General features: G+C 60.9%; 1 protein-coding gene across 1 annotated transcript in view; it reads right to left on the reverse strand.

Annotated features, from left to right (window-relative positions):
- LOC128973591 (zinc finger protein 418-like) overlaps positions 1 to 4,444 on the reverse strand; it is a 39,074-nt gene extending 34,630 nt beyond the window's left edge. The window contains exons 1-6 of the mRNA XM_054389933.1: positions 3,539 to 4,444; positions 3,315 to 3,441; positions 2,764 to 2,877; positions 2,073 to 2,183; positions 1,857 to 1,976; positions 531 to 1,210 (exon numbers count right to left, since the gene is read on the reverse strand). Of these exons, the coding sequence (XP_054245908.1) occupies positions 531 to 1,210; positions 1,857 to 1,976; positions 2,073 to 2,183; positions 2,764 to 2,877; positions 3,315 to 3,441; positions 3,539 to 4,444 (2,058 nt within the window). The remainder of the gene's footprint in view (positions 1 to 530; positions 1,211 to 1,856; positions 1,977 to 2,072; positions 2,184 to 2,763; positions 2,878 to 3,314; positions 3,442 to 3,538) is intronic.
- Between the last annotated feature and the right edge of the window lie 5,942 nt (positions 4,445 to 10,386).

The following is a 10,386-nucleotide window of genomic DNA, read 5'->3' on the forward strand; positions in this document are numbered from 1 at the left end:
CCAGGATCCTGGGGATGGGGTTAGGAACTGGAGGGAGAAGGGGGGACCCCAGGGGGATGATTTGGGACCTCAATGGGGAGATGCAACCCAGCACAACTTTATTCTGTATCGTATGGTCCATACAAAACGACACCCCAAGCACTGTACAGAGCGGGACGGCGCAGGGTGAGCTGGGGTGGGGCAGTAAAAATAAGCGGGGGGGGGGGGGCAAGGAGAAGAGCAGCAGGCTCGGGGAGGTGGCAGCAGGGGTTGGAAAAATGCATGTGGGGGGGGGGGGGGCTGCTCCCCACCCCGTGCAGCAAGATTGTCTGGTGGGGAGAGCAGCGGAGGGGCTGGAGAGCGTCCGTCCGTGGCGGTGGGGACCAGCCCTGGGCTGGGGGAGGGGACACCTCTATTTGGTAGGAAGCTGCGTGGCCGGCGCCTGCCCCCATCCCATGTTCTGGGGCCGGGGCGGGTCTCAGTCCGCAACCGGCAATCCCCTAGTCCCCGGGGGGCATAATACCAGGAGGGGGCAGCGGCGGGGGTCCCGCCTCGGCCCCGTGGACCCGCTGGTGATCCTTGAGGGATTCCTTGTAGCGGAAGCTGCGCCCGCAGGCCGGGCACTGGTAGGGCCTCTCGCCGGTGTGGATGCGTTGGTGCTTGAGCAGGTTCTGCTTGCGGATGAAGCTCTTGCCGCAGGCGGCGCAGGCGAAGGGGCGCTCGCCGGTGTGCAGCCGCTGGTGGTTCTGCAGGTGCTCCTTGCGGCTGTAGCACTTGCCGCACTCGGAGCATTTGTAGGGCCGCTCGCCGCGGTGGATCATCTGGTGCCGCACCAGCCCCGAATGGCAGTTGAAGCTCTTGCCGCACTCGGCGCAGGGGTAGGGCCGCTCGGCGGCGTGGCTGCGCTGGTGGATCCGCAGACTCTTCTTCCCGCTGAAGCTCTTCCCGCACTCGGCGCAGCCGTGCGGACGCTCCTCGGTGGGGCCCGGCGTGGCGCTGGGCACCCCTGCGGGCTCCGCCCCGGGGCCCGGCTCTGGGGCCGGAGCTTTGGCCAGTCTGTGCTGCGCCGGCATCGCCACGGCCGTCGGCACCGCTGCCGCCGGTCCTTCGGGGTTCCCGAAGCCCGCACCTGGGAAGAGTAGCTCCCCGGAGCCCCCTGGCAAACCCACCTCCTCGGGGGGCTCGGCGTGGGGGCACCGCTCCTCCGTCTTCACCAGCATCCCCTCGCCGGCTGCAGGGGAGAGAACAAGTGAGGAGAATTGATTGAGCTGGGAAAAGCCTTTCAGATAACGGAGTCCAACCATGGCTGGTGCTAAAACATGGCCCTCAGCACCATGTCTCTGCAGCTTTCAAACACCTCCAGGGATGGGGATTCAACTCCCTCCTGAGCAGCCTGGGCCAACGTTTGAGAACCCTTTCAGGAAAGCAGTTTCATGTCCAACCTAAACCTGTCCTGGGGCAACTTAAGGCTGTTTCCTCTTGTCCTGTCTGTCACTTGTTCCTTGGGAGAAGAGACCAATCCAGACCTGGCTCCAACCTCCTTTCAGGGAGTTGCAGAGAGCCAGAAGGTCTCCCTTCATCCTCCTTTTCTCCAGGCTCAACACCCCCAGGTCCCTCAGCTGCTACTCACCAGCCCTGTTCTCCAGACCATTCGACCAGGCCCTCCTCTGGACCTGCTCCAATGTCCTTCTTGAAGCAAGAGGCCCCAAACTGAACCCATCACCAGCTTCATTGCCCTTCTCTGGACTGGTCCTTCTCAGAAAGGCTCTGGTCAACACCTGCCAGAGACACTGCAGGGCCATCCCCATGCCCCAGCCCAGCCTGGGTGGATCCTCTCTGCACCCCAGCCCCATGGTCCCAGCCTCAGCATTGCTCACCAGGACCAGGACCTGTCAGCATCTCCCTCTCAGGCAGCTCCCAGGGCTCGCGGACACAGGGCTCCTCCTCCTGCTTGATCCAGGACAGGAAGTCATGCGCCGTGATCAGGGCATCCGCACCTGCAGGGAGGGACAGGGATGGGCACTCAGGGGAGTGGGGCCACATCCTGCACCCCGTGAGGCAGCAGGCAGGGGTGTGGCACAGCTCACCTGCGCAGGGGTCAGGTGGCATCGCTCTCTCCTCCGTGAACTGCTGCTCCCCCACGAAGGCCACCTCCTGCTTGATGCGGGACAGGATGTCGGAGGTGGAGATCAGTGACTCTGCTCCTGGGGAGAGGCTTGGTCAGTGCCAGGATATGGCCACTCAGTGCCAGGATATGGCCACCTGGCACAACCCACAGCCAGCTCGCCTCGGGGTGTGGGACCCACGTGGGACATCCCTGTCCCACAGTGGTTGAGGGGCATCAAACACCCCCATGGGAGCTGTGGGGATCGGTGACCCTGGAACAGCTCATGGGGATGAGGCAACTACAGCACAGCCCTGGGGGACTGGGGACTGAAGAACAGCTCTTGGGGACAGGTGACCGTGGTACAGCCCTTGGGGATGGGTGACCGTGGCACAGCCCATGGGCTCTGACATGACGTGGTGGCAGTAAGGACACACAGACCTTCCAGCAACGGCTGTTCAAGAGCTCCAGCACACCAGGGCACTTTCTGAGGTCACTTATGCTGGCCCCTAGTCACATAACCCCAAAACTGGGCCCTGGGAGGGGGCTCAGAATACTGGGGAAGGAGCAGGGACATCCCTGAGGTGGAGAACAGAAGGGTGGGGAAAACAGCATGGCAGTGGGGAGGGGGGCATCCAGCGCTGCCCCGGTGCCCACCCAGTGCCCACCTGGTGCCTCACCTGCACAGGTGTCTGGTGGCAGCTCCCTCTGCTCCAGCTCCCTCTGCTCAGGGACACAGGGACCCTCTCCCCTCTCGCTGCGGGGCTGCACCTCGCTCCTGGAGAGGGCACCATCTGTGAAGAGAGACAGCACAGCTGGCACCAGTGCTGTGCTCACACATCCCTCCCCAGCACCCAGAGGCTGCCAGACCCTGGCACCGACCCTGGAGAAGAACCTGCTCAAATTCAGCAGGGCCTGCACGCTGGAGATCAGCACAGATGCTCAGACCATGGCTTTTGGGAGACAAGGACATACCCCCTGTGGCCAGGTGGCACTGGCTGCCTCACATTGGCAGAACTGGCACAGCACATCCCACCCCATGGCACAAGCCACATGGATTCCTTCTGACCTCCCACCCCATGGCACAAGCCACATGGATTCCCTCTGGAACAGGAGGTCCCAGGGCCACAGTGTGGGCCACCACCACCCGCCCATAGGGGACCAGGGCACCGATGGGAAGATGCAGCCATCAGCCTGGCCTGCCAGGGAGAGGGTGAAAGGGCTTCTTTACCCAAGGAGATCAAGGACTCGTAGTTCTCCTTCACCAGGTTATTGTACAGCTCCTTCTGCCACTCCTCCAGATTCTTCCACTCCTCCGCCGAGAAGTAGACAGCAATGTCAACAAATGTCACTGGCACCTGCGGGGACAAGGCCCTGGCAGCTCAGCGGCGCCTGCTCCCAGGGGAGCCATGGGTCCCCCCCTGCAAGTCCCCTGGCTCCCCTGGGAGTCGTTACCTTGGGGACCTCACCCCGGGGGCCAGGGGGCAGCCGCAGCACCCAGAAGTTCCTGTTCTTGAGGAGGTTCTCCACGTTCTCCAGGCGCCGCTGCAGCAGTCCGTACTCCTGGATCAGGGTGCCCAGCACTGCCCACTTGCTCTCCAGCTGGTTCCCGAACTCCATGGCTGTCTTCTCGCAGTCTAGGAGCTTCTTCTCAGCTGTGCCGGATCGCCCCTCCAGGCTGAGCAGGCGGGTGGCCAGCAGGTCGATCTTCCTCTCCATTGCCTGCACCGTGGCCACCACGGTCCAGAGCGAGGCCTCTGCGGAGTGGAGCTGTGCCTCCCGCACGTGTGCCCGCTCCGGCAGCAGCGGCGGCTGCAGCGGCATCAGGTGCGGGGCCTCCACGTTCCACTCCTGCACCTGAACCGTGGGGAGCGCCTGGGTGGGAGGTGGCCCAGGGTCACCCACTCTGGGGCATGCCCAGAGCTCCCGTGGCAGGTGCCACTCGTCCGCATCTGAGAGCTTTTGGCCACCGTCGCCATCTGCCACTCTGTGCCAGGTCACCCAGGTGTGATGCCCATAGTCCTCCCAGCCACAGATACCACTGAGGAACCACCCTCTCACCACCACCATCATGCCCACCCCATGCCAGCTACTCAGCCTGGAAGCATCTGGCAACCTGGGACAGTTGGTGCTGCCCAGACAAGGACGGAGCTGCTGGTACCCAGCCTGAGCTCCAAAAGGGGACAGAGCAGATGGGTGCCACAGGCCCGAGGGGATGACGAGGATGAAGGAGGTCCAGTAGTGCCACTGGGCAGGACACGTTGGACAGGGGAGGAATTGCGGTGCAGCCACGGTGGCCATGGGGTCAGTGCTTATCATTGTCCTCTGGGGCACACTGGCCAGCACCAGGCAGGTGACCATGCCACGGGGGCAACCCCCACCTTGGCACCCCATACCCCTTACCCCTTGTGGGGGCTTCCCTGGGCCTGCCCAGGAAGGGCCCTGTGCCAGGAGGATGGGGTTGGGTGGGTAGGGAGTAGCTGGCAGCACAGGACAACCTGCACCTGGGGCCTTGGGCCCATCCTGGGCACACACAGGGCCACCCTGCATCATAGGTGTCTGGGGCAGCCCAAGGCTGGAGCCTGCACAGAGCATCCTGGGGACACAGGGACACTCTGGGTCAGCAGTGCCTGGGCACATCCCAGGGGCACTGTGGCCATCCTGGGTCAGCACTGCCTGGGCACATCCTGATGATACAGGGACATCCTGGGGGCACCAGGACATCCCAGGTCAGCGCTGCCCAGCCACATCCAAGGGACACGGGAGCGTCCTGGGTCAGTAGTTCCCGGTCACATCTCGGGGACAAGGGGACACTCCGGGGGCACCGGGACATCCCGGCTCAGCGGTGCCCGGTGCCATCCCGGCGACGTGGGGACATCGCAGGTCAGCGGTGCCCGGTGCCAACCCAGGGACGCAGGGATGTCGCAGGTCAAGTCCCGCCGGGCAGCTCGGGGATGGAAGGCACAGAGGGTCTCCGGGGCTCCCCGGTCGGAGGGTACCGGGGGGGGCCCAGGAGCACCGCGGGAGGTCCCGGCCGCGCCGGCCCGAGGCGGTGGTGCGGAGCGGCGGGCGGGGCGGCTCCGCCTCCGTTTACCGGTCCCGGTCGTCCCCCTCACCCCCCGCCACGGGCCTGGCCGGGCCGCGCTTACCTGGGCGGGCGCCCACTCGGCCATGGCCCCGCGGTGCTGGGCCGGGCCCCGGTGGCTGGGGCCGGGCCGCGGCGGGGAGAGCGCGGAGCGAAGCGGGGCCGCGCTGCCGCCTTCCGCAGCGCCGGGGCTGGGACCGGGAGCGGGAGCGGGGCCGCTGTCGGTAGCTGCGAGCTGCGGGCCGGGCCCCGCCGCCCCGCCGAGGAGCCAGGGGCAGCCGGGGAATTGCATCCGCCTCCTCCGGGCTCGGCGGCGGCAGGCGGGGGGAGCGGCGGAGCGCGGAGAGCAGAGCAGTGCCGCCTACCGGCACCGGCAGCCCGGCCGCCCCGCCACGGCACCGGCACCGCCCCCGGCAGCGACCGGACACGGGCACCGCCACCGGCAGCGACCGGACACGGGCACTGGCACCGGCAGCCCCGCCAACGACTTTGCCGATGCCCCGCCACCGGCACTGGCACCGGCAGCTCCCCCACAGCGGCAGCCCCGACCCAACTGCCACCGGGCACGGCCATGGGCATTGGCACCGGCACTGCCACCAGCATGGGCATCAGTACTGGTGTTGACACTGGGATGAGATTAGTATCAGCCTAGCATGGGCACTGCCATTGGCACTGGTGCCAGCACTAGAATGGGCACCAGGATCGACCTAGCACAGGCATGGGCATTGGTGCTAGCATTGGCATCGGGATCAACCTAGCATGGGCATGGGCACCAGCATCAGCACTGGCTTCAGCATCAACCCAGCACTGGCACAGGCACTGGGACTGGTGTAAGCAGGACCATCGGTATCAGCAGCAGCAGCAGCACCAGTGTGGGCACCAGCACCAGTAACAAGCCTCACTACTTATATCTGCACCAGGGTCAGAACTGGTATTGGCACTGGCACCAAGCCCTGGCGCAGGCATTGGCACTAGCATCAGCACAGGCATTGGCACAGGCACCAGTACCAGTACCCAGCATCAGCACCAGAGTTGGCACTGCCATCGGCATTGACACCAGCACCAAGTCCTGGCACTGACACTGGCGTCAGGGTCACCAGCATGACCATCAGTCTTGGCACCAAGAAAGGGGGAGGCAAAATGAAAACTGAGCCTGTTTGGGTGCACAGAGCTGCCTCCAACCCAGCACTGCCTGCTCCATCCCAGGGCAGCTGGGGTCCGCTTGGATCCAACCCAGAGGTGCTGAGATTCATCTAGATCTGAGGTGCTGGGAACTGCCTGAATCTGACAGGTGCTGGGATTCACCTGGATCCCTAAGGAGTTGGGATTCAGTAGCATTGCTGAGGTGCTGGGATTCACTTGGAGCCCAAACAGGAGTGCTGGGATTCAGGTGCAGCATCCTGGCCTTGCTTCTGTCGTTCAAAGACTGTTTGGGGGCTTTTGTCACTGCTGCCCCTGGCATGGTGGCACAGAGCAGTGAGAGCTTCATGTTTGTGGATGAAACAAGACCTAAAGCTTTGATTAAAGAAATACAGAGGTTGGAGAGTCTCTGTAAAGGATCATGGAGTGGTTTGGGTGGGAAAGAACCTTTAAAGCTCATCTAGTCCACCACCCTCAGTGTCAAACATTTCTCCCTTCTCTCAGTCTGAATCTCCCTCTCTCAGTTCACACCATCAGCCCTTTTCCTGTCACAGCAGGACCTGCTCAGAAGTCTCTTCCCAGCTTTCTGGTCGGCCACCAGAAGGTCTCCTTGGAGCCTTCCCTTCTCCAGGCTGACCAAGCCCAGCTCTCTCAGCCTGGACTCACAGAGGGAACCTCCAGTCCTTGGAAGCAACCTCCCTCAACCTGCTGCCAACACTATTCTTCATGTACCCCCTCTCCCTCAGACACCATTGGCCTTCTTGGCCACAAGGGCAGGTTGCTGGCTTATGGTGAGCATGGTGTCCCCCAGCATTCCCAGGACCTTCTCCCTGGAGCTGCTTCCCAGCAGGACACCCCCTTATCTGTACCGGTGCAGGGCATTATTCCTTCTCAGGGGCAGGACCCTATACTTGCCCTGGTTGAACTTCACAAGAGTCCTCTCCACCCAAGTCTCCAGACCATCCAGGTCACACATAAGTATGAGCCATTCTCTCTGGACAAGGAAGGATTTAATCATAACAGGGTGGAAAGAGCCCAGGACAGCTTTTGGGACAGGGGTCACAGGTGAACCTTGTGAGTTCTCAAGTGAGTGGTGAGCCTGGGTCCTTCCATGAAGCTTTTGTCACACACTGGATACACTTGTAGGGCCTGTCCCCAGTGTGAGTTCTCTGGTGGCCTACGAGGCAGCCAAAGCTCTTCCCACAGACTGTGCAGATGTTTGAGGACACCAGAAACCTTTTGGTGTGAACCTGCTGGTGTTTTATAAGACCACCTTCCAGTTTAAATCTCTCCAGGTACTCTGTGCATGGATGGAGTCCTTCTCCCTCATGGGCTTGCTGGTGCAACAGGAACTCTCTGAATTCATCTGAGTCATCCTCTCTTCTGCTTCCCACTGGGTTTGCCTGATCTGCTGCTGGAGGCAAAAATCCCTCAAATCAGCTCAAATTACTCTGCAGATTTAAAGTAACTTCTGCTACACAGATGTTCTGCTAGAAGCTCTGCTAAGGCACACAGAGGACAGGGAGCTGATCAGAAACAGCCAGCATGGCTTCAGTGAGGGCAAGTCCTTCCTGACCAGTCGTGTGGCTTTCCAAGCTGAAGTGACAATGTCAGTGGAAGAGCTCTTGATGTTTTCTATCTAGAATTCTGGAAGGCCTCTGACACAATTCCAACAAGACCGTTCTCTGTCTAAATTGGAGAGAGATGGATTTGATAGGCAGACTGCTCAGTGGATGAGGAATTGGTCGGAGGGTCACACCCAGAGGGTGGTGGTGAATGGCTTCATATCCAGATGGAGATGAGTGACAAGTGGTGTCCCTCAGGGGTCCATGCTGGGACCAATACTGGTTAACACCTCCATCAATGCCACGGGCAGTGGGATCGAGGCACCCTCAGCTGGGAATGAAGGGCTGGAGAGCAACCCTGTGGAGGACTTAGGGATGCTGGGGGGTGAGAAGCTGGAGAGGAGCCAGCACTGAGTGCTGCCAGGCCAGCCCCAGCCTGTCCTAGGGTGATTCCCACCAGCGTGGGCAGCAGGGGCAGGGAGGGGATTCTGCCCCTGTGCTGTGCTCTGCTGAGACCCTCCCTGCAGTGCTGGGGCAGCTCTGGAGTCCGCACACCGTGCCCCAGTGGCCTGCAAAAGCCATTCCGGCGCCCGGCAGTTTGACAGCCACCTCCCTGGCCCTGCTGCAGACAGAAGTCTCCCCCGCGGCCCGGATCCTCTCCTCAGGAACTCCGCTCCTCGGATTCCCCCTCCTCAGATCTGGGAGAGGCCGCGAGAGCCACCATATTCCGCCGCGGCGCCACGTCCCGCCTTTTACCCGGGCAGCAGCCAATCCAGTGGAGCGAGCCTGCCCACCCTTTCTCACTATTGGTCAACTGAGGCTTGGCCCCGCCCTTCCATAGGTGCACGCTGCCGCACCGCAGCCAATCAGCACGGGCATGCGTGGCGCGGCCTCCACCAGGAGGGTTAGGTTGATTTCCATTGGTCAGCGAACGATAGACCAGGGCGCTTGATTGGAGGAGGCGAGTGTGACGCCACGAGGAGGTGGGGAATACGGGCCCGCGCCTTCTCGTTGTCATAGCAACGGTGGAGCGGGGCGGGGCTGCAGCAAGGCCGGGGCCAGTGCGAAAGCGTGCGCCCAGAGCTTTCTCGTGGAGCAACCGCGGCGGGAAGGGCCTCCCGGGAACCTGAGCAGGGACTCGAGAAGGGACATCCGCTGCCACAAAGCACCCCGGCCCGGCTGTGCAGTCACCGCCAGGCTCCCCTTGCCTGGAGGGGATCTGACCCGGGGGCCGAGCCCTGGCCCAGGCTGAGGAGAACCCAGCTCTTCCCACTCACTGAGGTGCTGCAGCAGGTCTCTGATTCTGTTCACTGTCCGGTATTTTCACAGCCAAGATTTGCCGTGGAAAAAAGGGTGTCTGGGAGGTGCAGACCTGGAGTTTCTCCTCTTGCTTCAACCTGGCTCATCTTCTCCCTCTCAAATAGCCCACTGCACTTCTCCAACGATTTTAATTTAAAAACAAAACAGCCAAAAAAGCCAACAACAACAGAAAAAAAAACATCTGAAGAAAACTTAAGCAGAAACACCCAGAGGAAAAGGCTGCCTAACCACATTTGTCACAACTGTCTGACAGCGAAGGAGCCGAAATGGCTCTTGCCTGAGACACAGCCAGTGGCTGCTGCTTCTGTGTTTGCTTTCCACGAGGCTCAATGCCATCCACAAGGTGACAGATGCTCTGTCCAAACTCTTTTATTACTAAATGAATCATCTTCTTGCAGTGTCACGACATGTCAGGCTCTCAGCAGCGTTCAGGGACACTGAATCTGAGCAAAACCACAGTTTTCTGACAGGTAACATTTAACAAGCACTCAAACCATTCTGATTTCACAGGATTGGGAACACTGAACCGACGCAGGAGGTCTGGAACAAGGCAGTAAAGTTAAGTGCAACACAACTTTTAAGGCTATGCAAAATGAAAACCACATTCCAGGCTCATCTTACAACCCCAGACTTCAGGGATCCTTCCTCAGGGTTTGGCAGCCCAAGAGCCCCACAGGCTGCCTCTCAGGCTCTGCTTCCCCTCTTCCCGAAGAAGCTTTTCTCAAACAGCCACAGGCTCAATATTTCCTTTCTGGAAGTATTTCACACCCAGAGGGGGTTTCCTGACAACATTTTACTTGTGAATGGACAAGGGCCTCCAGCCACATTCCTGGAGTCATGGAAGATAATGGCAGGGACCAGGAGGAAGAACTGCCCATCATAAGTGAAGCTCAGGTTCATGGCCACCTGAAGAACCTGAAAGTGTTCAAGTCCATGGGACCCGACAGGATACACCCAAGGGTACTGACAGAACTGGCAGATGAGGTTGCTAAACCCCTCTCTATTATGTTCCAAAAGTCCTGGCAGTCTGGGGAAGTCACCACTGACTGGAAAAGAGGAAACATAACTCCCATTTTCAAAAAGGATAAGGAAGAACCAGGGGACTACAGGCCAGGCAGTCTCACCTCTGTGCCCGGTGAGATCATGGAGCAAATTCTCCTGGAGGCACTACTGAGACAGAAGAATAGTGAAGA

The sequence above is a fragment of the Indicator indicator genome, chromosome 20 (assembly GCF_027791375.1).
Source record: "Indicator indicator isolate 239-I01 chromosome 20, UM_Iind_1.1, whole genome shotgun sequence".
Lineage (NCBI taxonomy): Eukaryota > Metazoa > Chordata > Aves > Piciformes > Indicatoridae > Indicator > Indicator indicator.